Source organism: Lacerta agilis, chromosome 17 (genome assembly GCF_009819535.1).
Source record: "Lacerta agilis isolate rLacAgi1 chromosome 17, rLacAgi1.pri, whole genome shotgun sequence".
NCBI classification, from domain to species: Eukaryota; Metazoa; Chordata; class Lepidosauria; order Squamata; family Lacertidae; genus Lacerta; species Lacerta agilis.
In genome coordinates this window covers 29,412,700-29,440,182 of record NC_046328.1, presented here as the reverse complement: position 1 = coordinate 29,440,182, position 27,483 = coordinate 29,412,700, and the positions used below count along the sequence as shown (strand labels likewise).

At 47.1% G+C, this 27,483-nt stretch overlaps 1 protein-coding gene across 1 annotated transcript in view; it reads left to right on the top strand.

The window, feature by feature from the left end:
• The window catches only part of EML3 (EMAP like 3), a 38,879-nt gene extending 14,178 nt beyond the window's left edge, over positions 1 to 24,701 (top strand). The window contains exons 5-24 of the mRNA XM_033174562.1: positions 1,042 to 1,149; positions 2,497 to 2,525; positions 2,675 to 2,704; positions 3,736 to 3,859; positions 5,352 to 5,501; positions 6,280 to 6,349; positions 7,367 to 7,477; positions 10,273 to 10,368; positions 11,570 to 11,704; positions 13,366 to 13,504; positions 15,734 to 15,885; positions 16,717 to 16,842; positions 16,931 to 17,062; positions 18,091 to 18,158; positions 18,425 to 18,513; positions 19,250 to 19,347; positions 19,434 to 19,521; positions 23,390 to 23,488; positions 23,846 to 23,976; positions 24,489 to 24,701. Coding sequence (XP_033030453.1) covers positions 1,042 to 1,149; positions 2,497 to 2,525; positions 2,675 to 2,704; positions 3,736 to 3,859; positions 5,352 to 5,501; positions 6,280 to 6,349; positions 7,367 to 7,477; positions 10,273 to 10,368; positions 11,570 to 11,704; positions 13,366 to 13,504; positions 15,734 to 15,885; positions 16,717 to 16,842; positions 16,931 to 17,062; positions 18,091 to 18,158; positions 18,425 to 18,513; positions 19,250 to 19,347; positions 19,434 to 19,521; positions 23,390 to 23,488; positions 23,846 to 23,976; positions 24,489 to 24,686 — 2,173 coding nt within the window. The 3' untranslated portion in view covers positions 24,687 to 24,701. The remainder of the gene's footprint in view (positions 1 to 1,041; positions 1,150 to 2,496; positions 2,526 to 2,674; positions 2,705 to 3,735; positions 3,860 to 5,351; positions 5,502 to 6,279; positions 6,350 to 7,366; positions 7,478 to 10,272; positions 10,369 to 11,569; positions 11,705 to 13,365; positions 13,505 to 15,733; positions 15,886 to 16,716; positions 16,843 to 16,930; positions 17,063 to 18,090; positions 18,159 to 18,424; positions 18,514 to 19,249; positions 19,348 to 19,433; positions 19,522 to 23,389; positions 23,489 to 23,845; positions 23,977 to 24,488) is intronic.
• Positions 24,702 to 27,483: the final 2,782 nt, after the last annotated feature.

Here is a 27,483-nt window from a genome sequence, read left to right as displayed (position 1 = left end):
ACAAGGCCAAAGGCGGCTTCTTCTTCTTCTTCTTCTTCTTCTTCTTCTTCTTCTTCTGGCTGTGAAGAGCTCTTCCTCAGAAGAAAGAGCCTGTCTGCTTCTGCTTCTGCTTCTGCCACCGCCACTTCTCCTTAGAAGAAGGGGATGACCAGAGATGCTCCCTCTCAATGGCCTAAAGCACCCTGAGGAGAAGCAAATCAGCCAATATCCGTGGGTGCAAAATAGACTCACAGCAAAGAGAAACAACTACTGCTCTTACAGGCAAAGGACAACAGGGGAGTTTTTGACTGCGGGATGCATCTCTGTTATTTATTTTGTTTAACACAATTTCTATTCCACTAGATTGTAAGCAAATCTCTAAGTGGTCTACAAAAGCAATGATTGAGTTGCATCCATAAGAATGTAAGAAGAGCCTGCCTGCTGGATCAGGCCAGAGGCCCATCTAGTCCAACATCTTATTTGCACAGTTGCCAACCAGATACCAAAGGGAAGCCCACAAACAGGACATGAGCACAAGGACAGCGCTACAAACTTGTGATTCCCAGCAGATGGTGTTCAAAGCTCTACTAGCTCTGACAGTGGAGGTAGAACGACTGTACTCTAAGTAGATCCACTGAAATTAATGGACCTGAGTTAGGTTTTGTCTGTTAATATCAATGGGCCTACTTGGAGCAGAGGTGCTTCCAGCTGACCTGTTTATTGAGCATTTTCCCCCAATTTGTTTGCAGGGAGATTAGACGACATTGGCTATTTGATTCCACTCTGATTTATTTGTGGGGAGCACCAATCATGTTGCACGAAGGGACGTTTCATCCCACCCTTCCCAGTGCATTTTCCTGTGACTTTTCTTATTGGAAAAAGACTGATTTTTCAAGGAAGTGAATTTGTTGTGTAAGAGCTCCAAGTCAATTCTATTTGCACATCCTGAATATGTTCTTGAATCCCACCTGAAAGTAGCGACAGTCTAGCTCTGTAGGACTAACGTTGGATATGACATTATAGTGCGGCAGCTTACCTATTTCCCCTTTCTTTCTTTTCCAGACTGCGGAGAAACAGCTCCTCTGACAAACCCTCCAAAACCAAGCAGCGCCTCTCCAAGAAGGCAGCATCCTCAGCCAACCTCTTCAACCACTCCAGCAGCTTTGAGAAGTGAGGAGCACACAGGCACATACCATGCACCACCCTGATTTTTCTGACTTAGGGACATGAGTGGCATTTGGTTGTATTTGACTTGAGGGTGGGGGAACATGCACTCTGTGCGTGCTCACAAGCACAGTGCCACCCCAAGGTTGCACCCTGGATTGTTTATTTATTTGGAGATGCCCAGGGGCAGTCTGTGAAAAAAAGAAAAGATAAGAAAAAAATACACTAATAAAATATAACCTCAATATCTTAAAGGAGAGGGCGGGGAATAGATTTTAAAATATTTGCCTGGTGCCAGAAATATAACCATGGTGCAGGTGGGCTTTTCTGGAGAGGGAATTCCACAACCACAGCACCAACACCAAAAAGACTCTGTCTCCCACTTTGGAATGGGGGGGGGGGAGAGATTTGAATCAGTCCACATTTAAAGACAAACCCAGCAGATCTGCATTTTCCAAAACAAGGTATGAACCAAAACACAGCTATCTTTTGGAATTTGAATTTCTCCAGATTTTGCAATGCAGTTCTCCAGCCCCGTAATTTGTATAGAAATTCAGGATATGTGCATAGAAATGCATATATTAGAGAAAATGAAGTACCAAAAAAATCATTGTATTATGGGGAATAGGTATTGGGAGATATTTGCACTAAAATGTTGATGAATTTGGAGGAAGATTTTTTAAAAAATGCAAATAGATGTGGAATTGTGGAGAACTGAATTTAAGATTGGGGAAAAAATGAGATGCTGAGAGAAATGGAAATGGACAGATTTGCACATTCCTGCTCTCTGTCTCTCTTGCTGGTTGCTGTCCACCTTACCTAACACTGCAGGGGCACCTGGAGGAATATTACTGAAGATGACCTCTGGTGACTCTGGCTGCTCAGTATAAGCCAGGGATATCCGATATGGTGCCCTCTGGGGGTTTTGGTTTCCAACTCACATCAGCCTGCATGGTCATTGATCGGGGATAATTGGGAGATGTAGTCCAAAATATCCAGAGAGCACCATGTTGGCTAATCTGTTATCTACAGCACACACAAATACACATAGACATAGACACACACCATATATTGCCCTGTTGGGTTTGGTTATGTTTGCTCTGTGGGGAATGATAGGGTATTGTGTGCTTGCTCTGAGACAGTTTTCTTCTTAGTGCTATTTTTCTAGGAAAAGGGTTTCTACAACTCACCATGAACACCTCCCTTGTTCTCTTAGAATGGCAATGGCGCCCACCTGAGAGGTGCTGGAACTGGCTGAAAAAAAGTCCTGGTTATTCCACAGTTCCTCCTAAGTTACCTACCACACACGTATACCCTGACCGGACCCTTTAATGTTCTGTTTTCTCTTTGCAGCCGAACAAAGGATCCCTCCCTAAGTCCAGGTGAGTCAAGGATGGTGAAGGGGACAATAAAGCTATTTGGTGGGTTGGAGTTGTAGTCCCCAACCTCTGGAGGGCACCAGGTTGGTGAAGGCTGCTCTAGGGAAATTTCCTATAAATGCCTAATGCTTTCTCCCTCTCCCTCTGCATAGGGCCACTGAGCGCTCGACGGATGCATCAAGGTGAGGCTTCAGAAACGGTTGCATTGGAGAGTTTGGGAGAAGAAAGCAGGCAGGAGTTTTTCTCCCTCTCTCTTAACACCATAACTTGGGGACATCCTATGAAGCTGAAGGCTGGAAGGTTCAGGGCAGACAAAAAGAAGTCCTTCTTCACACAGCGCATATGGGAGTTTGTAACTCGGGAAGTAGAGATGGTCACCAGATTGGATGACTTTAAAATACAATTAGGCAAAATCCAGAGGACAGGGCTATGAAGGCTAACTGTTGGAGGGGGTATGCTTCTAAGAACATATGAATAACCCTGCATTCTGTTCTCATAGTGGCTACCAAGATAACTGTGGGAAACCCTCCAGCAGGACCCAAACACAAGAGGACTCTCCCTTCCTGTAGCTTCAAGCAACTGGTATCCAGAAGCATTACTACTATCATGGCTAGTAGTCACTGATGGCCTTTTCCTCCAACAATTTATGAATGGTGGTTTCTGGAAACTGCAGGAGGGGAGAGTGCTGTTGTTCTCGGTTCCTGCTTGCAGGCTTCCCATAGGGACATATAGCTGGCTACTGTGAGAACATGATGTTAGACAGGACTGGTCACTGGCCTGATGCAGCAGGCTCTTCATAATGGAAGACAGAACATCTGGAGGTGCTGGTGGAGTTAGGCCACATCCACACCATACATTTAATGCACTTGTGACAGCACTTTAAACAGTAAATGCTTCCTCCAAAGAAACCTGGGAGCTGTAGTTTTCTTTCTCTCTATCCAGCCCTATCTTAGTACCCTTAAGAAACTACAGCTCCCATGATTCTTTGGTTCTCCATCCTTAAGATAGGAGCTTAGGCAAAGTTTTATCACTTGATTCTCCTGGTTGCATCAGGAGACCTGAAAAGGGGGTGGTGCTTGGTCGTTTGAGGGGCAGGACCTCCATACCAGAAGACATGCAGATTAACTCCTTGGGCCAAGGTGGGTTTGGCATTTGTTGTGCTCCAGCTGCTGATGCCCACCTGTTCCCTCCTTCTGTTTTTCTGTCCCTTTAGAAGGACGTTCCACGAAGATGTTCCTGCGTGGCCGCCCCATCACCATGTACATCCCTTCTGACTTCCTCAACTACGAGGAGCTGCGCATGGAGCTGCCAACGGAGAAGCTGAAGCTGGACTGGGTGTATCCTTTGAGGAAGGAGGAGGCCTCCTTCCTTCATTCGCCGCCCTCCCGCTGCAGCCTTTTCTAAAGCACAGTAGCCACCACAGAATAACACTTGTTTCCCCAGTGAAACCCATTCAAGGATGGGTAGCCAACCTGGTGCCCTTTGGGTGTTGTTGGACTCCATTTCCCATGAGTTCAGCCAGAATGGCCAATGATCAATGATGGGAGTTGTAGTTCATGATATCTGGAGGGCACCGAGCTGGCTAATGAGAAAATGAGAGACTGAGAAGAATAGAGTGAGAGGAATAGAAATGGACAGATAAGGATTTGAGGGCGATCTGGCTGCGACATCAATCACCCCATTGATCGCCAGGGTTGATTTGGCTGATCTGGCTGGCTAGGCGGGTGTCCCCTTCCTCCCTCACCATTGCATGTGCATCCCTCCCAAAGCTGCGAGCTCGGTGGAAGAGGACGACCATCGCAGATAGAAGGAGTATACCATTCTTCAGTCAAGGGTATACGATAGCTGCACTCCCCTGCTAGAACCTCCAAACAAGCTCAAGAAATGTAATATAACGCTCATTCCCTTTCTCCCTCTCCCCGCTCCCTCTCTCCTCCCCTCTCTTTCTCTCTGTGTTATCTGCCTTACCCCACATGGCCGTGGCACCTGGAGGAGTGCCTCTGAGGAGCACTGACTGTGCCCTATAAACCAAAGGTAGCCGACATGGCACCCTCCAGGATTTTTGGACTCCATTTCCCATCAGCCCCAGCCAGCATGGCCAACGGTCAAGGATGATGGGAGTCGTAGTCCACAATGTGTGCAGGACATGAAGCTGGCTATCTCTGAATTAAAGCATGCAGTTCTAGGGCATAGGAGGAGGATTATTATTTAAATTTACACTTAGATTCCATCTTCTCTGTTTTTTGTTTCTAGCTGACTAGGTTGAGGGAAAGAAGTGCAGCTCAGTGGTAGAAATCTGCTTTGCATGGAGAAGGCCCCAGGTTTAATCCTCGGCATCTCCAGATATAGCTGGCGGGGAAACCTCCTGCCTGAAACCTTGGAAATCTGCTGCCAGTCAGTGTAGACACTACTGAGCTATATAGACCAATGGTCTGATGGGATTAGGCAGCTTCCTATGTTTGTATTATTATTATTATTATTATCATTATCCCAGCCTTCCTCTAAGAAGCTCAGGGTGGCATACACACATCCCACACTTTTATCCACACAACAACCCTGTAAGATAGGTTGGGTTGAGAGTTAAGCAAACCAGTTCAAGGTCACCCATTGAACTTTGCAACTGAGTAGAGACTAGCACCCGGTTCTCCCTGGTTTGAGTCCCACCATTTGGGCCCCTGAAATAGTGGCCTCCCTCACAGGGGTGTTATCACGAAGGTGACAGAGCCATCGCTTGAGTCCCCAGTGACACAGAGAGCAGGCAGGTGTGGCTCCCTTGTCCTCCCTGTTTTGCATTTGTGTCGGTTCTTTGCTCCTTGACGCCCGTCCCAGATATGGGTACCGGGGCCGTGACTGCCGCTCCAACCTCTACGTGTTGACGTCAGGAGAGCTGGTCTACTTCATTGCCTGTGTGGTTGTGCTGTATCACGTGCAACATCGCACACAGCGCCACTACCTGCGGCACACTGACTGCGTGCGCTGGTGAGTTGTGGGAGCCATTTCCCAGACCTGCAACCTACTCCAGCACTCCTGTGTATATTACCTGTATGTACACCCACAACGCAGGGACAGGCGCAGGAAACATACAAATAGCTGTGCTCACTCTCCTATGATGCAAGAAATAGGCACTCCACTACAGACACCCAGTCTCACCAGTGGTGGCTGGCGTCCAGTGGGACTGGTAGACTGTAATTTCCCAAAGCAAATGACATGCAGAGACAGAGCCAATGACAGGCAGAGCCAACCGTCCTCCTCCTTGCATCACTGAGACAGGAAGAGGAAGAAGCCAACAGGCAAGGCCACCCGCTGGCCTGGTTGTAAGTAAGTAAGAAGGTAGGCAGGTGTGTGGGGCTCGGAGGCTGAGAGCAGGCTGAGGTTGGTGGGGCAGCACCCCATTCACCGAAATCATCCAGCAGAGGCAGATTTAGGGGGCAGCGCAAAGATCACTTAGTACAAAAGGTGAGAGGTGGGGGGGGGGGGGAGACGCTGAATTTTGGTGTTGCACAGGGTGCTGCTGAAATTTGAAAGCCCAAAGTCTGCTACTGTGATCAGGCTCCACTAAATCTCACTAACAATGAAATGGAAGAAACTTAGTGAAAATTGTGAGTCCCTGTGTTCTGGTCAATGGGGGGTGAGGGCAGAGAATTGATTGAGCAAAGTGGTTTTCACTTTCTCTGGAGTGATGGGGTTAGTTGACTTTGAGTTTGGGAGCAGATGGTGGATCGCGCCCTTTCCTCTTGTGATTCTGTGCTTTCTCCAGCCTAGCAGTGCATCCTGACAAAGTCCGTGTTGCTTCGGGGCAGATGGCTGGTGTGGACAAGGATGGCAAGGTAAACCCCTAGATCTGGGAGGGACCCAAGGCTGTGATTTCCCCCCCCCCCCCTCATTTCAGATATATGGCTTACAAGCTTTTTGTCCAGAGATAATATTAATTGGCTGCAGTGGTGCCATCAGATTTCAGACTTTGGGGCAGAGAGTTTTGGGGATCCACTCAGCAAAATGAGCCAGAGTGATCCCAAACACAATAGGGCTGGTGGCCTTTCACATTTTGAAGTAATGCAAAATGTTGTCCAAACCAGTGTTCTTCAGTCTTGGCACCCAGATTTCGCTGGACTATAACTCCCCATAATCCCTAGCAGGGATTATGGGATGATTGGAACTGTAGTTCAACAACTTGCTTTTAATTTCTTTGTGCTTTTAACTTGTTCTTAGCTTGTTACGATTTCATTGTTTGGTTTTACGTTTTTACACTGCTGTAAACCGCTGAGATACAGCGTTATGATACAGTGGTATATAAATATTTTTGTAAACAAATAAACTTCTGGGGATGCAGGGTTGAAAAACACCTCTTCCTGCCTCCCAATCAGACCACGCTAAGTCCAGGATCTAAAATTACCTAACTGCCGCACTGCCTGGTTACACAGACGTTAAAGATGGAATTCAATAACCTATCAAAACAGAATGCGCTTAAATGGCAAAATCTTCTATTGGTCTGGCTACTGACGGCAGCGAAAGTACAAGCAATGCACTCCTTCAATCAGCAAACAAAGCATTATAAGGTGTGAATAACAAATGGAACCCATAAATAAAGAGTGTGTGTGCACGCACAAATCAAAAACCAAGCAGGTGTGAGTTACTTAAGGAAAGGAAGATATTCGTGTTATTAAAAAATAACATTTTAAAATTAATTACTTTGTGATAGATAGATAGTCCATTTGAATTAATATTCTGCTACTAGCAAACTAGCAATGTGCTTTCTATATACAGTACTGGCTTGTTTTGATCTCTACCTCTTTTTGCTCTACCTCTTTACACCTTTCTTATTTCTCTTCCCACTCGCCTTACAGCCTCTGCAACCCTCTGTTCACATCTGGGACTCGTCCAACCTTAACACCCTGCTAGAAATTGGTCAGGGCAGCTTTGAGAGAGGAGTTGGTTCCCTTGCTTTCTCCACGGCTGTGAGTGTTACAACTTCTCCATCCTATATGTTGGTTCAAGGAAAAAAATAGGTATATAAAAAGGAGAATTTCTGGATGCCAAGATCCAAGTTTGGGGCAAGTACTCTTTGGTGAGAGGACCCCAAGAGTGGTTTAAAACTACAAAATATGCAGCAAATTGTGGAAACACAGGCTGTTAGACCTTTAAAATATGTGCCCTTTAAAGTGAGTTCCAGAAAGTCCCTTTAAAAGTTTATTTCCAAAGTCTTACACTTCCCTAAGCACAGAAAAAAATCCCACATGTTTGGTAAGTTGAAAAGGGGTTTGCTTTTGAATGCTTCAAAGGTCAGGTTCATGTGTTTCAGAGCACAGACAGTAAAACTTATTTACAAAATTGTGAAAGTTCCTAAATTATTAGTATATAGGAACTGAAGACTGGCTTGTGAGAGCCATGCGGTCTGAGTTGGAGCAGTCATTTCAAACCTCTTTACACACTGAGCTTCTCAGGTAGACTAGGGGTGGACAATATGCCTGATCACCTATTTCCTCCCAATGTAAGTGGACATAGCTACTAAGCCTGGCAGGACAACTTACTTCATGCATTAATTAGACTTCAGCATGTTGGTTATATGGGACTGGTTATCCCACACTGAATACTATTATACACTTACTCTCTTGAGCTCCGATCCTTATATATCACTTTTAAAATTACGTATATATTCCACTTTTAAGTTTGATAAGTTAACCCCATTGGTCCCTGAGCAAGCAGTGAGCTAACTGTTTCACACCATAATGCAGGCATAGGCAAACTCAGCCCTCCAGTTGTTTTGAGACTACAATTCCCATCATCCCTGACCACTGGTCCTGTTAGCTAGGGATGATGGAAGTTGTAGTCCCAAAACATCTGGAGGGCCGAGTTTGCCTATGCCTGCCATAATGGAGCCTTGTGTTATGATCATAGGGCCCATCATGTAGGATGCTACAACCTACAATGGCTATGTTCTCCCTCCATTGAATGAAGCTCATGGACCACTGGTGGTCCCCATATCACAGTTGGGGAACCCCTGTGGTAGAGCATCCCCTTGGCATGCAGAAGGTCCCAGGTTCAATCCCTGGCATCTCTAGTTAGGGCTGAGAAAGGCTCTCTGCCTGAGACCTTTGGAGAGCTGCTGCCAATCAGTGTAGAGAATATTGAGCTAGATCGGGGGCAGCAACCTGCGGCTCCGGAGCCGCATGCGGCTCTTTTACACGGCTGCCGCGGCTCCGGAGCTCCGGGGCGGATACGCCCACCCACTTCTCCAGCTGGCAGCGACCGCCCTCCAGCTGGCCGGCGGCCCGCCCTCCGGAGGCTGAGGGCGCTGCTCAGGGGCGTACCCAGGATCACCTGGCCTTGAACAGCGGGGCAGCGGGGCTCGGAGGCGGTGGGGACGCAGTAGAGGTGGCGCAGCTCAGCCGAGGGCTCTGGCGGGGAGTGCGCCTGAGGCGCGCACGCTCCTTCGGGAAGAGATGGAGCTGGGCGAGCGGGAGGGGGAACTTTGAAGACCCCGCCTCCGAAGCAGGCGCCCATGGGAGAGGCCGCCCCCGAGCCTGCCTGGCGGGACCAACCCTGCCCAGCTCCGGGAGTCTTCCTAGCGTGGGAGGCGGCTTTGGGGCGGACAGGGGAGCTCCGGGGTTGGCGGGTATGTGGGACCCCGCGGCATCCAGAGGCAGCTGGGAGGCGGGACGGGATGGGGGCAGGAAGGGGGCCTTCAGACGTGTCCCCGCACGGGCACTGGAGGCCAGGACTCCTCGGCTGGGTCGTGGGACCACGGGGGAGGGCTGGCCGCGGTTCCTCTCGGAAGGCTGCTGGCTGCTGTGTCGAGGCGACGACGAGGTAGGCAGCTGCGGGCTGGGCCAGGGGCGGAGGGTGGCGGGCGAGGGGGGAAGCCCTCTTTTTAAAAATGGTTGAGGAAGCGGCGCCTGTTTCCCTGCCGCTGCCTCCTTCGCTCCTGGTTCCGCTCGCAGCCTCAGACCGCGCTCTTGCGGGCGCACGTCTCTCTCCGCCCCGGAGCAAGGCCGGGACGTTTTGCAGTTTTTCCTCTGTCCTGAGTGTGTGTTAGGGGAGCCTTGACAAAGCACCTGTTGGCGTGGAAGAGAGGAGTCCTAACTTGGATCTGTGTTCATGTGCAAAATCTATCGCCATTGTCATTAAGGCGGCAGGGAACTCCCCTAAAAAGGTTTGAACACTATGAACTACTACAGCCACCTGTATGCAAGTCAGCACAAACATCACAGGCTTCTCTGGTGCAATTCTGTGCTTTATTTAGCAAGAGAGGAGGTTGGAAGAGGTGAACATAGCCTCGGGTCTGGAATATTAAGGGTAAAAGACACTAAGATTATTGTAAAAGCCAGCAGTCTTCAATAAGACATGGGACAAACATTTAACACAAGTGTGCAGTTGAGGACTCATTAAAAAAAAAAAAAAACAAAAAAAACAAATCAAATATTTGTATGCTGTTGCAACCCACCTTGGATCAGGCTGTGACCTGGTAGTGGTCCCCAGGGTGGATAAAAATGAATTTTTTAAAAAAAATAAAAATGGATTTTTTTTTATTTAAATCGGATTTTTTAAAATTTAAATCGGATTTTTAAAAATAAAATGCAGTGTTATATTTGTTTTAAATGTCGCCATGGTTTTGCGGCTCCCAGATTTTTTTTTCCCTTTGGAAACGGGTCCAAGTGACTCTTTTGGTCTTAAAGGTTGCAGACCCCTGAGCTAGATGGACAGAGAACTAACTCTCTGTAAAGCAGCTTCCTATGTTCCTATCTCCTTCCAGGACGAGGGGGCATACTTATGTGTGATAGACGAGTCCAACGAGCACATGCTGTCTGTCTGGGATTGTGCTCGTGGTACCAAGCAGGCTGAAATCAAGGTGAGTACAGTGGTGGTGGTTGTTATTTGAACTTGTTTGTTGCCTATTACACAAAAAGATCTCCAAGCAACTCACAACATTTTAAAAAAGCATAAAGGTAAGTAAAAACAAAACAAAACATGGTAATAAGAACACGTGCACACAAAAATACATTCAGTTCATAAAAAATATATGCAAGGCAACCCCCAACAGCAGCAGTAGAAGGTTTAACAGTCTGAGTAACAGCAAACAGCCTCATTGTGGTCCATCAAGAGTAGTCACTTGGTGCTGAAAAGGTGTCAGCAAAGGCACCTGGTGGGCCTTACTGTGGATAGCTTCCACAACTGGGGAGCCAAAAGACCCTCTCTCTTGTCTGTGTGGAGAGGCCTGGCTTTGCTGTCTCATCTGATTTAAATGCGGTGGGTGGAATTTGACTTTGCACTATTACAATTGTTACACCAGTGCAAGCATTTTTGTCAAACAGCAGCTTACCCCCCCACACACACACACACCAAAAAAGGATAATCATAATACATAAGAAACAAAAACATTAAAATATTTCTAATTGTATAAATAGCATAATTAAAAACACCATGAACGCCCAGCAAAAATGTTAGGGTTTTAGCTGGCATATGAAAGAGTCAGGGTAATACCGGGTATGCACCTCAGCAAGGAGGTCATTCCACAGAGGCAGAGACACCACCTAAATAAAAAATAAAACAATAATATCAATATTTTGGGTGGTGGCTCCTCATAACATCATCATCTCCATCATAATCATCACCACCACCACCACTATTATTATTATTATTATTATTATTATTATTATTATTATTATTATTATTATTATTTTACTGCTTAATGCCAAAATAAGCTTCAAAGTGATTTACAAAGCTTAAAAGCCAGTTATAAAAATATAAACATCTATAATTCAAAGTACACAATGAAACAATCCCATTAAAATAACAGCAATGTGAAAAGTGCCTTTCCTTCAAATCATTTCAGGGGTCCAGCAATAAGGTGGTGATCTGCTTGTCTGGAGGGTTGGTCTTCCCTGCACACACAACTAAGGTTAAAAGTCACCTTGGGAGACTTACAACACTTTGAATAATCCTTGTGGGCATCTTTGGTGGTGCTGAGAGGCCGCATCACCCTGATACCTTCTTCCTTCCACTCCCCACCCATGTTGTCCTCCACCCATCCACCCCATTGCACCTTGCAGAGTACCAATGAATCTGTCCTGACAGTGGAGTTCAACCCCCAAGACAGCAGCAACATAATCACCACTGGGAAATCTCATGTCTATTTCTGGACCTGGAGCGGAAACAGCCTAACAAAGAAACAGGGAATCTTTGGGGTGAGGCAATGCTGCAGTGTGTGTGTGTGTGTGTGTGTGTGTGTGTGTGTGTGTGTGTGTGGCGGGGGAGTCGTTGGTAAAGTTGGGGGCCTTAAAAATAGAGAACAGGGAGGGAGAAGTGGGGAGGGAAGGCTTCCGAATGCCAGGCCTTAGATCAAGCACCCCCAAACTCGGGTCTTCAGCTGTTTTGGGACTACAAACTCCCATCATCCCTAGCTAACAGGACTAGTGGTCAGGGATGATGGGAATTGTAGTCCCAAAACATCTGTAGGGACCAGTTTGGGGATGCCTGCCTTAGATGGTCAACCCCAATTCTTTCCTCGGTGAAAATACGAGTGCTAAATGTGGTGGCAGAAAACACCCAGCACATGCTCAGATGCACCCTTTTTAGCTAGCTACGTTTTTCAACCAGAGTTTTCCTCAACTGCCTTAAGCCCTGTCTTGATAACTTAATGATCACATCCACGCTATTTGTTTAATTCACATTTAAATCACATGGCTTCCCTCAAAGAATCATGGGATCTGTCATTTGTTAAGGGTGCTAGGAATTGTAGCTCTGTGAGGGGCAAACTACAGTTCCCTGGATTCTCGGCGAGGGGCAGGCTGTATGTTGTGGGTGTGACCAGTGTTTCTGCTGATATTTTATACTGTCCCAGTCGATGCTCGCTACTCAAAAGTCTCTCATTGTTTCCATGCCTTGCCTGGCGTTAGTTGTTTGTCCAAGTTAATCTTTCTCTTTTCTTCTTCCGATGTAACTCTTCGCACGCATGCCCAGATCGCTATGCTATCATTTGCTAACTTCAGTGTTTTACCTTGGGCAGAATTGCAAGTGCAAGTTCCTGCTTGAACAGCTTCTTCTTCTTCTTCTTCCTCCTCCTCCTCCTCCTCCTATTCTTTTTCTTTTCAACAACCCAAAATCACAGTAGCAGTGCATTACATTGTTACCATATACAAATAAAAGGAAAAAAGAAAGAAATGGTAACACACCAGTACTGTGTAAACCAAAGCCTACATATTTCCCAAACGGGCATGGATGGCAGGAGCAGACTTTGGTAATAGAGCACCCTGAGCGGGGACAAAATTTGGCGCTGCCCTCCCTAAATATTTCTTATTTTCACAATAATGCCCTTTTTATTTATTACTATTTTGTGCCCCCTCAGCTCGGCGCCCTGTGGGGGAGGAACAGCCTGCACTGCCCTAAATCCAGTACTGCAGACAGTGAATGTTTGGCATCTAAGTCCAAAGCATGAGAAATAAAATACCACCAGATGGTGTAGAAGCATTCTGGATCCTCCATCCCTTTGAAGACACATAATTTATGTGTTTATTTCCCCCCCACAATAGCCAAACTCCTTCAGTTCTTGTACTACAAAGACAAATGTAGACCCCCCCCCCTTGAAATTTTCCATTACTGGGCTATTGAAATCCTGGTTGCAGCTTACATCTGTGTTGAAAGTTATTTAGAACAACAAGCTTTCATGCCGTCATTCCACATATTCAGCAATGACCATTAATAGAGAAGCCTGAAGAGGCGATTTACGTAATTATTTTAGATATTTCTTGATAAACTTCCTGCTGGAACTTTGAGATACAGGAATGAATCTCACCCAGTTCTGCCCAGCCATTGTTGTATCAGCATCTCCCTTTCCTGATCTTTCCAGAAATACAAGAAACCCAAGTTCATCCAGTGCTTTGTGTTCGACACCAACAGTGATGTGCTGACCGGAGACTCGGAGGGCAACATCCTGACTTGGGCCAGGGTGCCTGCTGACATCCGTACACTGGGCAAGGGGGCGAAAGGTATGCGAAGGTGAATAGTGATAGCAGACCATGGTCTGCTAGGGTGGTTCCTTGGGCATATGCTGATTTGCATACAATTTGCGTATGCTATGGGATGTGGACAGACACAGATTTAGAAACAATTACAGGGGGCTCTCCACTTGTGCGCTATCGACTTGTGTCAGGCCCGTCTTAGAGGTATCTGCCGCCCTGGCGCAGCGATCCCCCGGCGCCCCCAGCCTGCCGCCTCTCCGCCCGCCTCCCTCCCGCGCTGGCCGCCCCTCGGGAGGGGGGGTGGGCGAGCGGGGGATGAGAGGCGTGGCGTTGGAGCGGGCGCCCGCGCTCCGGCGGGCAGAGGATGAGGGGCGGGCGGACGGGCGCTCGCGCACCGGCGGGAGGGCGGGCTGCAAGCCGGCGGGGAGGCGGGCTGCAAGCCGGTCGCCCTCGCCTCCCAGAGCCCCAGCTGGAGTGCTGGAAGGTCGCGCAAAGCCCCGCGCCGCTTCAGCGCTCCAGCTGGGGCTCCGGGAGGCGAGGGCGGGCGGCTTACAGCCCGCCCACCCGCCGGCGCGCGAGTGCCTGTCTGCCCATGGGGGCGGGGGCGGGGGCGGGTTGGGGAGGGGGAGCCCGGTATGCCGGCGGGCTCACGGGGGCGCCCCTGGGGTGCCCTGCGCCCTGGCGCGCCGCGCCACCGGCCTCTATGGATGAGACGGCTCTGACTTGTGTGTATACGCGTGGTGCTGGGAAATAATGGAGGGAGAGAGCTGGAGAGTCCTCGTAATTTGCAAAGAGACGCTTCCTGGAGCGCAAAGAGGACTTCAGTTAGGGTGGAGAAGAGACTGGAGGCTCAGTGGGGCTTTGTTTAGGCTGCTCACCTTCCCCGCCTAACAGCTGATGCGTGAGGTAGCGCAGCAGGAACAACCTGTTTTCTGTGTGTCCTCCAGTCTCCAGCCAGCCCCAGAGCTTCAATTCCAGTTGTGGATATTTTTGGTACAGTGGTACTTCAGTTGTCGAATGCAATCCATTCCAGAAGACCGTTCGACTTCCGAAACGTTCGACAATCGAGGCGCAAAGGGTGGTCTGCAAAGTCAATGGAGAAAATGGGGGGGGGGGTGCAGTGAAAGCCGTTTGACTTCCAAAAAGCGCTCGAAAAGGGAAGCATTTACTTCTGGGTTTTCGACGTTCAAAAACTGAAACGTTCGGCTTCCAGGACACTCGAAAACCGAGGTACCACTGTACAGCATTTTTTAATCTGGAATGGAGAGAGAGCGGCCGAGCAGGCATTTAAAGGGTGTTTGGTGCGTGCTCCCCAATTACGCAATTTTCACTTACGCGTGCAGGGCGCCAGAACGTAACCCCAATGTAAGTGAGGAGTCGCCTGTACTATAATATAAATAGATATACAATGGAGAGGCAAAAAAGATGGACCAATGGACTGACTGTACAATAGGGCACCTTCCTATCAGGGCTGTCTTACCCATAGACGCTAGTGGTGCGGGGCACCAGGGCGCCAATTTCTGGAGGGCACCCGTCAAGCGTCGGCTCGGTTTTTTCCCTTTTAGCTTGCAGGCATCAAATTCTGCGGGGCGCCAGAAGGCTAAAAGGGAAAAAAACGGGCCGACATTGGCGGGAGCGGCACATGTGCCCTTGCTCACTCTGCACAGGCCCTCTCGCTCACTCGGTGTGCTCACTCGCCCAACGAGTTGAGGCGCAGGCATGCACGGCGCCCCTTCTGCTAGCCGTCTTCGTCTTCAAGCCGGGCATCAGGCGCCGCAGATTTCCACAGGGCTGGCTTCCCTGTCCCACTCACTTCCCTTGCCCGCCTCTGCCATGCCACGCCAAAGCAGCGCCACACCTGGAGCCTCCGCCTGCCGTGGCCACCACGGCACAAAGCAGCCAGATGAGCCAGGAGGCACTGCGGCCAGCCTCCGCCTCTTCCCTGCCGGAGGAGCTGCCCTCCGGCCCCGCAAAGCTACCCCATCCTGTCCCAAGAGGCTTCCTCCGCTGCTGCTGTTGTTGTTCCTTCCCTAAAAAAAGTTGACAACTCTGGGAAATGGGTGTGTGTGTGTGTGTGTTGGAGGGATCTTTGCACCATGGCGCTGGATATGCTTAAGACAGCCCTGCTTCCTATGTTCCTATGGAAAGGCATGCCAACAGAAAATCTGGCACCAGTCTCCATGTCGCATCACCAAAAAGTAATACAAAACCGAACCAGGGTTTGACACAGGTGTGTTTTTACCTCTCTCTTTACAGAGACATACCAGATCAGCAAGCAAACGCGAGCCCACGAAGGCAGCATCTTCTCTCTCTGCCTGTGCCGTGATGGCTCGGTGCTCAGTGGGGGCGGCAAGGACCGGCGCCTGGTCCGGTGGAGCCCCAGCCTCTCCCTGCTGCAGGAGGTGGAGGTAAGGGAAATGACTGGATCTGCACAGCAGCTCTTGGAGATTTCTTGGCATATATTAATAATCACCATATCCTTTAGCTTAGGGGTGGCTAACCTCATGTGGCCACAAGGCCACATTCACCCTTGGCCTACTCTTTGGGTGCTGCGTGCCAGGGGTGGCTAAAAGTGGACGTGGCCACCTCACACATTTTCACTTGCAGCCTGAGGTACACTCACCCACCCACCCACCCACTCAGTATCCTTTCTGACAGATCTGATGATTAAAGAAGAAGCCGTTTGCATCCCCATCAAAGCAGTGACCTCTGTTCACCCCGGCCCTGAGTCTACTTCAAACATTCTCCCACCTTTTTGCCCCAGCCACCAGAATCAGTAGGGTCTTTGGGGTGGTTTTATCTTTTACTAAAATGTGCTTGGGGATCTGGGGTTAGCCTCTTAACTGTTTTTGCCTCTCAGTGTAGGTTTGCACCCAAAGGGAGGATACACCTTATGGTTAAGGCTTGTTGCTCAATTAAAGAAACATTTGCTGATTTAATCATATGAATTTTAAAAATCTCATTGGGTGGTTCCCTCTGGTTTTGTTTGACCCGCTTCGAGCCCATCCCTGATGGAGAAAAGTGAGTTGCTATAAGTCCTTAAAAATAACAAAAGGAAATAAGGCAAAGTAAGTTGAAGCATTTAATTTCCACGTGGGCATGTGGCCCTCAGAAGGTTGCCCAGAAGAAAATGCGGCCCTCAGACTGAAAAAGGGTTTTAATCCATCCTTGGATGAATCCATTAAACTTTACATGCAGACCAGCTTTATAACGCCTGCTGCTGCTTATTTTGCAATCAGATTCCAGAACAATTTGGTGCCGTCCGCACCATTGCCGAGGGTGACGGAGGGGAGCTGCTGGTAGGGACCACGCGCAACGCCCTGCTGCGGGGGAGCTTGGCAGAGGGCTTCCGGCCCATCATCCAGGTAAGGGGGTGGGTCTGGTCTGGTCACAGGGCCTCCTCCTCAGCTGCTCCTTCCTTCTCCAGCTGCTTCTCATGCTCTTCCTTTGCAGGGGCACACGGACGAACTGTGGGGGCTGGGCACTCACCCTTCGCAGGACCTTTTTGTCACTTGCGCCCATGACAGGCAGCTCTGCATGTGGGATAGTGGGGAGCACACGCTGGCTTGGAGCACCACGCTGGAGGTAACTGGACCCGGGAGGGGAGGAACATGTGGCATGGCCCAGAGGTGTCGGCAGTGACATTGATGTGGTACCGTTCCATGGAATGGGCCAGTGGACATAGTTTCCTGAGAATCAGTTTGGATGGCTTTAAAAAGAGGATTAGACAAATTCATGGAAGGCAAGGCTATCGACAGTAGCTTAGCCATGTTGTCTATGTTTTCCCTGTCGGAGGCATTATGCCAGTTACTGGGAATCACAGGTGGGCAGAGTGTTGTTGTGCTCATGTCCAGCTAGCAGGCATCTGGGTAGACCAGAAGTGTTGTTTCCGTGTGATCATCCTACACAAAGCGGACACGAAACACATGAAAGAAGTGAATTCTTGTCCTGTTGGAAATTTCATTCAGCAAAAAAACCCTCTCTGGCTTCTATACAATGAAAATTGCACTTAATGAGAACTTAATGTATTTACTCAAATCTAATGCTCACCTTTTTTGGCCAACTTACATTGCAAAAATTAAGGTGCACATTAGATTCAATGGCATATTTACATTTGACAGCAAATACGGTTTTTTGGTTTCAAGGTTCTGAAAATTGAGGTGCATATTAGATTTGATGGCGCATTAGACTTGAGTAAATACGGTAAGATAAACGTGCTGGATCAGGCCCAATGGCCTATCTACTCCAGTATCCTGTTCTTCCCAGTGGCTGATGAAATGCCTCTGGGAAGCCCATGAACAGGATGTTAGTGCAACAGCATTCTCCCTCTGCTTGTGATTCCCAGACATTGGTTTTTAGAGGCATAATGTCGCTGACAGCAGAGGGGAAATATAGTTGACATGGCTAATATCCACTGATAGCTGTATCCTCCAGGAGTTTGTCTAATCCTCCTTCATAGCCTCTTTCCACCTGACTGGGGCAGTTCTGTGCTTTTAACACACTGAATGAATAGCACCGTATCCAGTTAGCCACCCTATGTCATGACAGTATTTACAATAAATCTCATGTTGTATTTACAGTATTTACAATAAATCTCTTTCTCTTTTCTCTAGGAGACAGGGCTCTGTGCTGACTTCCATCCAAGTGGGAAAGTGGTCACAGTCGGGTTCAGCTCTGGACGGTAACTACTTGTTCCACCCCACCCTCGCCTCAACTTTTGCACATTTGGGAAGGGCAACCCTGCTTCGTTAATAAGGGTTGCCAATTTCTTTTCTGGCCTTGAGAACACCTGTGTGAAAAGCAGAAAATCAACAGGTTAAACTTCCTCCCTCTGGCCAGAATGCAGTTAGTGGGGGAGCTTTGTCCTGTTAAATTTCAGAAAAGAAGTGCGCCCTTTGGTGTGGCCACTGGCTGCTGAGAGAATCTCTTGTTTTCTCCCTCCAACAGATGGGTGGTGCTGGACACAGAGACGCAACAAGTGTTGTCGGGCTACATAGATGGGAATGAGCAGCTCTCAGTAGTGCGCTATTCGCCAGGTTAGGCTGTTGCTTCCTTTTTCACCGGTTCCTAAGTTTCCACATAGGAAGCTGCCTCATATTGAGTCAGACCTTTGGTCTATCTAGCTCAACTGCATTTGCACAGACTGGCAGTAGCGCTCCAGGGTTTCAGACATCTGAAGGCAGCCCTGTTTTGGGAAGATTTAATGTTTGATGTTTTGTTCCTTTCCCTTTTATTGGAAACCGCTCAGGGTGGCTGGGGTAACCCAGTCAGATGGATGGGGTATAAGAAATAACATTATTATTATTATTATTATTATTATTATTATTATTATTATTATTATTATCATCATCATCATCAGCTATACCTGGAGATGCCAGGGATTCAATCTTTGACCTTCTATATGTAAGGCAGATGCCATACCACTGAGCAAAGATTCCTCCCCTAAAATGAAGGAAGATTCCAGTCCTCATGGTTCTAGCTGGATAGCTGATTTAAATAAGAACATAGGAAGCGTTCTCATCTCAAGTCAGATTGCTGGGTCCATCTAGCTTTGTATTGTATATACTGACTAGCAGAAGCTCTTCAGGGTTTCAGACAGGGGACCTTTCCCAGCTGTCATTGGAGATGCCAGGGATTGAATCTGGGACCCTTCTGTAATCAAAGCAGATGCTCTGCCACAGAGCCTTCGTCCCCACCCCACCCTTTCCTTTGGGGGAATTTGTTTCTCTGTCCTCCCCCCGCCTCTAACTCTGCTTTTACCTTCTTTGGCAGATGGGGAGTTCTTGGCCATTGGCTCCCATGACAATTTCATTTATATCTACAGCGTAGAGGACAGTGGGCATAAATACACCCGCTTTGGCCGCTGCACGGTGAGCATATTATTGATTGGTTCATTGGTAAGCACAACCAGACCAGATGCTTCCTAATCTGCACACTCTCTCTCCCTGCACTCCAGGGACACTCCAGTTTCATCACACATCTGGACTGGTCCAAGGATGGGAAATTCATCATGTCCAATTCTGGGGACTATGAAATCCTGTACTGTAAGTTCCATGTCTGAGCAGGTGGGGAAGGGAAGCTACATGTTTGCTCAAGGTGAAAACCCTGAGATGACGACTTCCGAATCACAAACCTCTTTTTAAAAAAATCAGAAAAATCTTCTGCCCTGACGTACATTGTGTGGTAATTCCTTTAGCTACCAAGGTGTAGAGCTGCTGTTTTATTTCTGCAGTAAGGCCCATTGGTTAGGGAAAGAGAAATTTGGGAGAAGTCCCTGAACTGGCAGAGAAATGGAAGATCCTGAGCCTTTAGTTAATTCTGAGACCTGATAGTTGTTCCCATGTGGTGATCTGGTCTCTGTTCACTTCCAGACCACCTGTTTATTGAGCATTCACTGTGATTAGTTTGTGTGGAGCTTAGATGACACCATATATTTAAAGGACATCCAACATACATTTAAAATACATGAGTCATCCCTGTTCCCCCGACTCAAGAATTCTGGGAACTGTAGCACATTAAGAGTTCTGGGAATTGTAGCTCTGTGAAGGGGAAAACTTTAGTTCCCAGGATTATTTAGGGGAAGAAGGCTGATTGCCGAAGAATTGATGCTTTTGAATTATGGTGCTGGAGGAGACGCTTGTGAGTCCCATGGACTGCAAGAAGATCAGACCTATCCATTCTGAAGGAAATCAGCCCTGAGTGCTCACTGGAAGGACAGATCCTGAAGCTGAGGCTCCAATACTTTGGCCACTTCATGAGAAGAGAAGACTCCCTGGAAAAGACCCTGATGCTGGGAAAGATTGAGGGCACAAGGGGGAAGGGCATGGCAGAGGACAAGATGGTTGGACATTGTTTTCGAAGCTATGAACATGAGTTTGACCAAACTGTGGGAGGCAGTGGAAGACAGGAATGCCTGGTGTGCTCTGGTCCATGGGGTCGCAAAGAGTTGGACACAACTAAACGACTAAGCAACAAGAATGTGCTTTAAATGTGCATTGAGTGTACATTCAGTGTGTAGTGTTGAACTGCCCAAAGTGTTATCCCACATTTTCTAGTGCATTTCCTCATCCCTAATAGCAAAAGTCTGGCTTTCGTCGGGGGGCAGGTTTGATGCACAGGTTTGATGCACAGGTCTCTCATTTGGCTTTAATTGTGCAACCTGAAAATGCCAGTATGTATGTGCCTGAATTGTTGTTGCCATCTGTCTTTCTCAGTGCACTTCTGAGGGTGAAGTCATACGGCTGCTGCGTTAGCAGCACTGGAGTGACCTCCCCAGGGTGCAAGTCTGGGCAGTGTCTATGGAGGTCCTGGGCTGCCCAGAAGACAATAACCCCCTCTCTGCCTGTGACTGAATTGTACCGGAAAATATCTTTTTTTAAAATAAATTTTTATTATTATTTTTCAAATATACAACCAATTAATTCAAGATCTAATACAAGTTATATCCCATAACTCCGCCGAGTTTGACTTCCCTCCCCCGCGTCAGTCGGTTTTGTAGTCCAATCTTATCGCACAGTTTTTTATTCCTCCATATTAGTCTATGTCAAAGGTTTATTCCAATCCTACCAGTGTCTTCAAACTTCCTCTATTCAATCTTAAATACTCCACAAATTTACTCCAATCTTTTTGAAACCTCGAGTCATCCTGGTTTCTGACCCTGCCAGTCAGTTTTGCAAGTTCAGCATATTCCGCCATCTTCGTCTGCCACTCATCAATCGTTGGTAATTCCTGTAATTTCCATTTTTGGGCAAGCAATATTCTTGCGGCAGTTGTTGCATACATGAACAATCTTTTGTCTCTCTTAGCTATTTCATCTCCCATCAGGCCCAATAAGAAGGCTTCAGGTCTTTTTGGGAAAGTATATTTAAACATCTTCTTAAGTTCATTATAAATAGATTCCCAAAAGGCCTTAACCTTGCCACAAGTTCACCACATGTGATAAAAACTCCCTTCCTCCTGTCTACATTTCCAACACATCTTATCATGCATTCTATACATTTTTGACAATTTTACTGGAGTCAGATACCATCTATACATCATTTTGTAAAGATTTTCCTTCAAGGATACACACGCAGTGAATTTCATCGTCTCTTTCCATAGTTTTGTCCATGCATCGTATTCTATATTATGCCCAAAATCTATAGCCCATTTTATCATTACTTCTTTCGTCAACTCATCTTTAGTATACCATTCTAACAACAAATCATACATTTTTGTCAAAAATTTGCCTTTACCTTCTAACAGCTCAGTTTGTAATCTAGATTTTTTCTCCTCAAAACCAATTTTTTTATCTTCTAACATCAAATTATTCACCTGATGATACTGTATCCATCCTGTAAAAGTATCTTCAATCTGGTGATATGGCTTTAACTTCCAACCTCTCTCCGTTCTCATTAACAAATCCCCGTATGTGGACCTTCTACCTTCCATATTAACTTTCTTTAGTGTAAGCACATCAATCGGTGAGATCCACCATGGGGTTTTTCTCTCCAGAAGACTCTTATTCCTATCCCAAACTTCAAAAATGGCCCTCCTTATCACATGGTGCGTAAAACCTTTATGCACTTTTGCTTTGTCATACCAAAGATAGGAGTGCCATCCAAATCTATTATCATGTCCTTCTAGATCTAAGAGGTCAGTATTCTGTAATGTCATCCATTCTTTTAGCCAGCACAAACAGGACGCTTCATAATACAACTTCAAGTCCGGCAGGGCAAAGCCCCCTTTTTCCTTCTTATCTATCAGCAGTTTGAATTTTATTCTTGGCTTCTGCCCTTGCCAGATAAATCTTGACAAATCTTTTTGCCATTCTTTGAATTGTCCTGTTCCTTTAATTATCGGAATCGTTTGAAATAGAAACAACATCCTCGGTAAAACATTCATTTTAATTGCAGCAATTCTTCCACTAAAGGATAGTTTAAATCTAGTCCAAACTTCTAGATCTTTCTTAATCTCTTTCCAAGCTGGTTTGTAATTATCTTCAAATAAATTAATATTTTTAGGCGTTAACCAGATTCCCAGATACTTCACCTTCTTTGATACCGCTATACCAGTTTTTTGCTCTAATTCTTCCACTCTCTCTTTCTCCATATTCATCACCATCATCTTTGTTTTGGTTTTGTTTAATTTAAATCCTGCAAGTTGACCAAATTTCTCCATCTCATCTAATATTTTCGGAACACTGCTCTGGGGTTCCTCTACCGTTACCACCAAATCATCCGCAAAGGCTTTTAACTTAAATTCTTTTGCACCAACTTTAATTCCTCTTACTTCCGGGCAATTTCTCAATCTTTTAGCCAAAATCTCCAGGACCATTATAAATAATAGGGGTGACAGCGGGCAACCTTGTCTAGTGCCTTTTGTTATGTCGAAACTCTCTGTTATTTCATTGTTCACTATTAATTTTGCTCTTTGGTCTGAATATATTGATTCAATTCCTTTCAAAAAGGACCCCTCTATTCCCATTCCGGCCATACTCTTCTTCATGAACTGCCAAGAAATATTATCAAAAGCTTTTTCCGCATCAACAAACATTAATACCGCTGGTTTATCATTCCTGGTTTCCAGATACTCTATTACATCAACAATATGTCTGACATTATCTTTTAACTGTCTGCCAGGAAGAAAACCTGTTTGATCTTTGTGAATTATTTCATTCAATATTACTTTCAATCTTGTAGCCATAATATCTGCGAAAAGCTTGTAATCATTGTTAAGTAATGAGATTGGTCGGTAATTTTTAACACTTAATCGATCTGTCTCTTGCTTAGGTATTAAAGTTACATATGCTTCTTTCCATGTACTAGGGATCTGTACCGGAAAATATCAAGATCCTTGGAGTGCCCTCTCTCTGGGCAATAGCCGGGAATCCTCTGCAAAATTAACCCTTACTTTTGCATGTCTGGTTCTCAGGGGATGTGGCCGGGGGTTGCAAGCTGCTGAGGAACCGCTTTGAGAACAAGGACCGTGAATGGGCCTCATATACTTGCGTGCTGGGCTTTCATGTTTTTGGTGAGTTTGGAGGCGAGATAAGAAAGACAAGCCTACTCCACTGGTTTTGTTGGGAAGCTAACCTGCTGGGTTCTATGTGCTAACCAAGCACATGGTGGGGGGAGAGAACATAGTCAGATCATTGGCCCATCTAGCTCATTACTGTGTACTCTGACTGGCAGCAGCTGTCCCAGGTTTCAGGCAGGGAACTTCCCCAATTGTACCTGGTGATGCCGGGGATTGATCCTGGGACCATCTGCATGCTCTCTGCCACAGAGTTGCATCCCCTCCCTGTAAGATTCTGGCCTTGATTTCATCTTGTTCTCCATAGTACTCATCACATCTCACTTCCCCCTCTCTCTTTCCATCTGCTCACAGGGGTGTGGCCTGACGGATCGGATGGCACCGACATCAATGCACTTTGCCGCTCCCACAACGAGCGGGTGGTGGCTGTTGCAGATGATTTCTGCAAGGTGCACCTCTTCCAATACCCTTGCGCCAAGCCCAAGGTAGAATGGAGTCGACTTGAGGTGGGGTGGGAGAAGAGGTTGCTCACAGGCAAGGATTAATTGAGCTCTAAACTGGGCTAGGCTGGGGATAAGGACATGAGTTCTGTCTTCTGATCACCATTCTAGGCTTGGGTTGTTTTCCTTGACTTCAGAGGGTACCGCTCTGTACTTTCAAACTTATCCCACACTGCAGGCTGGATCCTGGTGACTCTAGGCTCTCCCAACCTAATCCAGTCTCTTATGGATCATAGGCAAGGCTACTTTTGCCACATTCCTGCATCTGTGCCACTCAGCTAACCTTTAAGGGTATTTCTAGGCCAAAAGATGCTAGCGGTTGTTGGACTACAACTCCCATCACCCCTTACCATTGCCGATGCTGGCTAGGGCTGATGGGAGCCACAGTCCAGCAACAAAATCTGGAGGGCACCACATTGGCTTTCCCGTTCCTGGAACATGCCCTTGACGATGGCACCTTTTCACAATGTTTACCCACCTTTTCTTCTTTTCCACAGGCACCAAGTCACGTCTATGGGGGCCATGGGAGCCACGTCACCAATGTGCGTTTCACGCACAACGATGGCCACCTTATCTCCATGGGGGGCAAGGACACCAGCATCTTCCAGTGGCGAGTGGTGGGTGGCAGCCTTGCCCGCAGCCAATCCCTCTCTTCTGCCTCAGTCTCCTCCCAGGATGCTGGGGTCAGCACCTGAAGCCAGCGGGAAGGGAAGAAGCAAAATCTCATACCCCAGTATGGTGACTAAGCCTTTGCAAGAGAGGACCTCCCATCCCCGTGACTCGTTCTTGTGGACTGAGTGCTCAGGTTGATGGATCCGTGGAAAGGCGGGAGTCTCTTCTCCCTGCCAACTTAAATTTCCTTTGGCTAACAATGTGATTTGCTTTATTAACATAAGGGTGGGATCAGCCAGGATAACTAGCAATCCTAGGCTCAGGAGAACTGGCACCGTGAAGGAAAATGTCTAGCCTGTTGTGTGTGAGAAGGCAGAGAGACTTGTCTCTCAGGCAGGAGGTGGGGTTTTTTGTTTGTTTGTTTGTTTGTTTTGGGAGAAGGACTACTTGTGAATGGAGAGGGGAAAGGGGTGTAGATTTGGGGAACTCTCTGGAGAATGTTCCCTTTGAACCTCAGCGATGTTCCCCTTTCAAGCCTGAAAGACGCTGGATTCTGTTAAGTCCAGAGAAGATGGGTAAATGTCTCCATCCACACACCCCTCTCCTTACTGCCATCCTTCCGTACTTCGTTTACATTCCTAGTGATTCTGGCAGGGGCTGGATCTGATGTGTAAATAGCAAGCGCAAAGAAAGGCCTTAACACTGTGAGAAACGCAGAGAAATAAACCTTTGCATCTAGAGTTCTGCTGTTCCATGTCTTTTTTTCACCCTGGACGTGGTGAAGGGGGGCGCAAGGACAAGGACTGCAGCAGGAATTTGCGGCCTAGCTGGTAACCATGGTTACCCAACAACACAGGGTAACCTGCAGCATAATATTTCAACTCCCAGTGACACCAGTGTATGTTGGGACATATTTTTATAGGAGAGGGGAGTGAGGGGGAAAGAGATTTTTTTATTTATTTTAAGTGCAGCTTCAGTGCGGAGTTTTGAAATCTACATGTAGTCAAATAATGACCATATGCCCCGTAAGTAGCAACTGTAACAGAAGCCTGGGCCCAATTCAATGTATGTGAAGTAGAGAGGGGCAGGAAATGTTTCCTTTGCTTAAAAAAAGTGTGTTTCTGTGTGTGCACATGGTTAGGTTGTTTCTGAAACAGACGGGGAAGATGCCAGTATTGCTTATTATTGTTGCACTTTCCCAGTCTCTGAGCAGTGCGAGATTCCAGGGTTTCCAAGTACACTTTAACCAGGATCCATGTTTCCTTTTGGAAATGAGGCACAGTGGAGACTGTGGTGATTTAATGTCAGATGATTTATTTACACATATATACAGCTTGAGCCTACGATGGAGGGGTTCACAGCATTTACACGCCAGTAGTCTTGCTTCTCCCATAGCTACAGCCCTGGATTCAAACAGCCATCAGCCAGCCTGCTCTGCCTGCTACTTTGCTTCTTGATTACATCATTCCTCACTCCAACCTCTCTAACCTAAAATCTGGCTTTATCTTCTAATTAACCCTGAATTGAAATTTGCCATCTCATACCAAGTTTTTTTGGTCCTTTGTAGTCTCCTTACTTGTTTTGTTTTGTAATCTAAGAGGTAAATGGAGTATCTCCTAGCATATATTTAGCAGCCCTAAGTTCATTTGTATAACAGGTGGCTTATGAATAAGCAATAAGCCTGCAATTTGTGTGCATGTAACTTGTGTACATTCAGCTTCATACACTTGGAAATTAAGAATAAATAAATAAAAGGGGGTGGAAAGGGGTCCAGGAAAAAGGACTTTGGCAATGCCACCCACCACTGCACTCAATGTGTTTTGACTACCGGTATATGCATTTTTTGACTACCGGTATATGCATTTTGGGGACCCAGGTGGCGCTGTGGGTTAAACCACATAGTCTAGGGCTTGCTGATCAGAAGGTCGGTGGTTCGAATCCCTGCCACGGGGTGAGCTCCCGTTCTTTGGTCCCAGCTCCTGCCCACCTAGCAGTTTGAAAGCACGTCAAAGTGCAAGTAGATAAATAGGTACCGCTCCGGCGGGAAGGTAAACGGCATTTCCAGGCGCTGCTCTGGTTCGCCTGAAGCGGCTTAGTCATGCTGGCCACATGACCCGGAAGCTGTCTGCGGACAAATGCCGGCTCCCTTGGCCTATAGAGCGAGATGAGCGCCGCAACCCCAGAGTCGGACACGACTGGACCTGATGGTCAGGGGTCCCTTTACCTTTACCTTTATATGCATTTTTGGCTTTAGGTGTGATCCCCGGAATGTAACCCCTGTGTTAAGTTGAGGGTTTACTGTACTTCACATTGGTAAAATAGTCAGTCGTACCTCACAGGGTTGTTGTGAGAATAGAAAATCACTCTGGGCCCTAAAGGCATGGTGGGCTTATAAGTCTTCAGCAACAAATACAGTAAAGAGGGAGCAGATAGGACTGTGCACAACATACATTTAAAGTGCATCAGCCCCCTCCTAAAGAAACCTGAGGACTGTAGTTTATTCCTAACAGAGCTGGGAGTCCGAGCAGCCTTACTAAACTACAGTTCCTACGGTTTTTTGTGGAGGGGACAGAACTCTGCTTCAAATACACGGTGTGTATGCAGCCCACGGCTGGTTGTGGAATTATTATACTGCATATACTAGGGGCAATAAATAAAATGGACAAAGTGAAGTGGATGTAGGCGCACTTTCGAGTTAGAACTCTTTGGCATTCACCCAATAGGTTTCTTGCATTCTGCGTAGCAAGAAGCGCCAGCACATTCCAGGAGGAGCAGGGGCGTTGAGGAAATAGTTAATCTCTTCTCTTGACACCGAAAATGAAGACAGCCGAGCGTCGCGGCCTTGCGCCTAATTTGCGAATAGTGACGTAAAGACGCCAA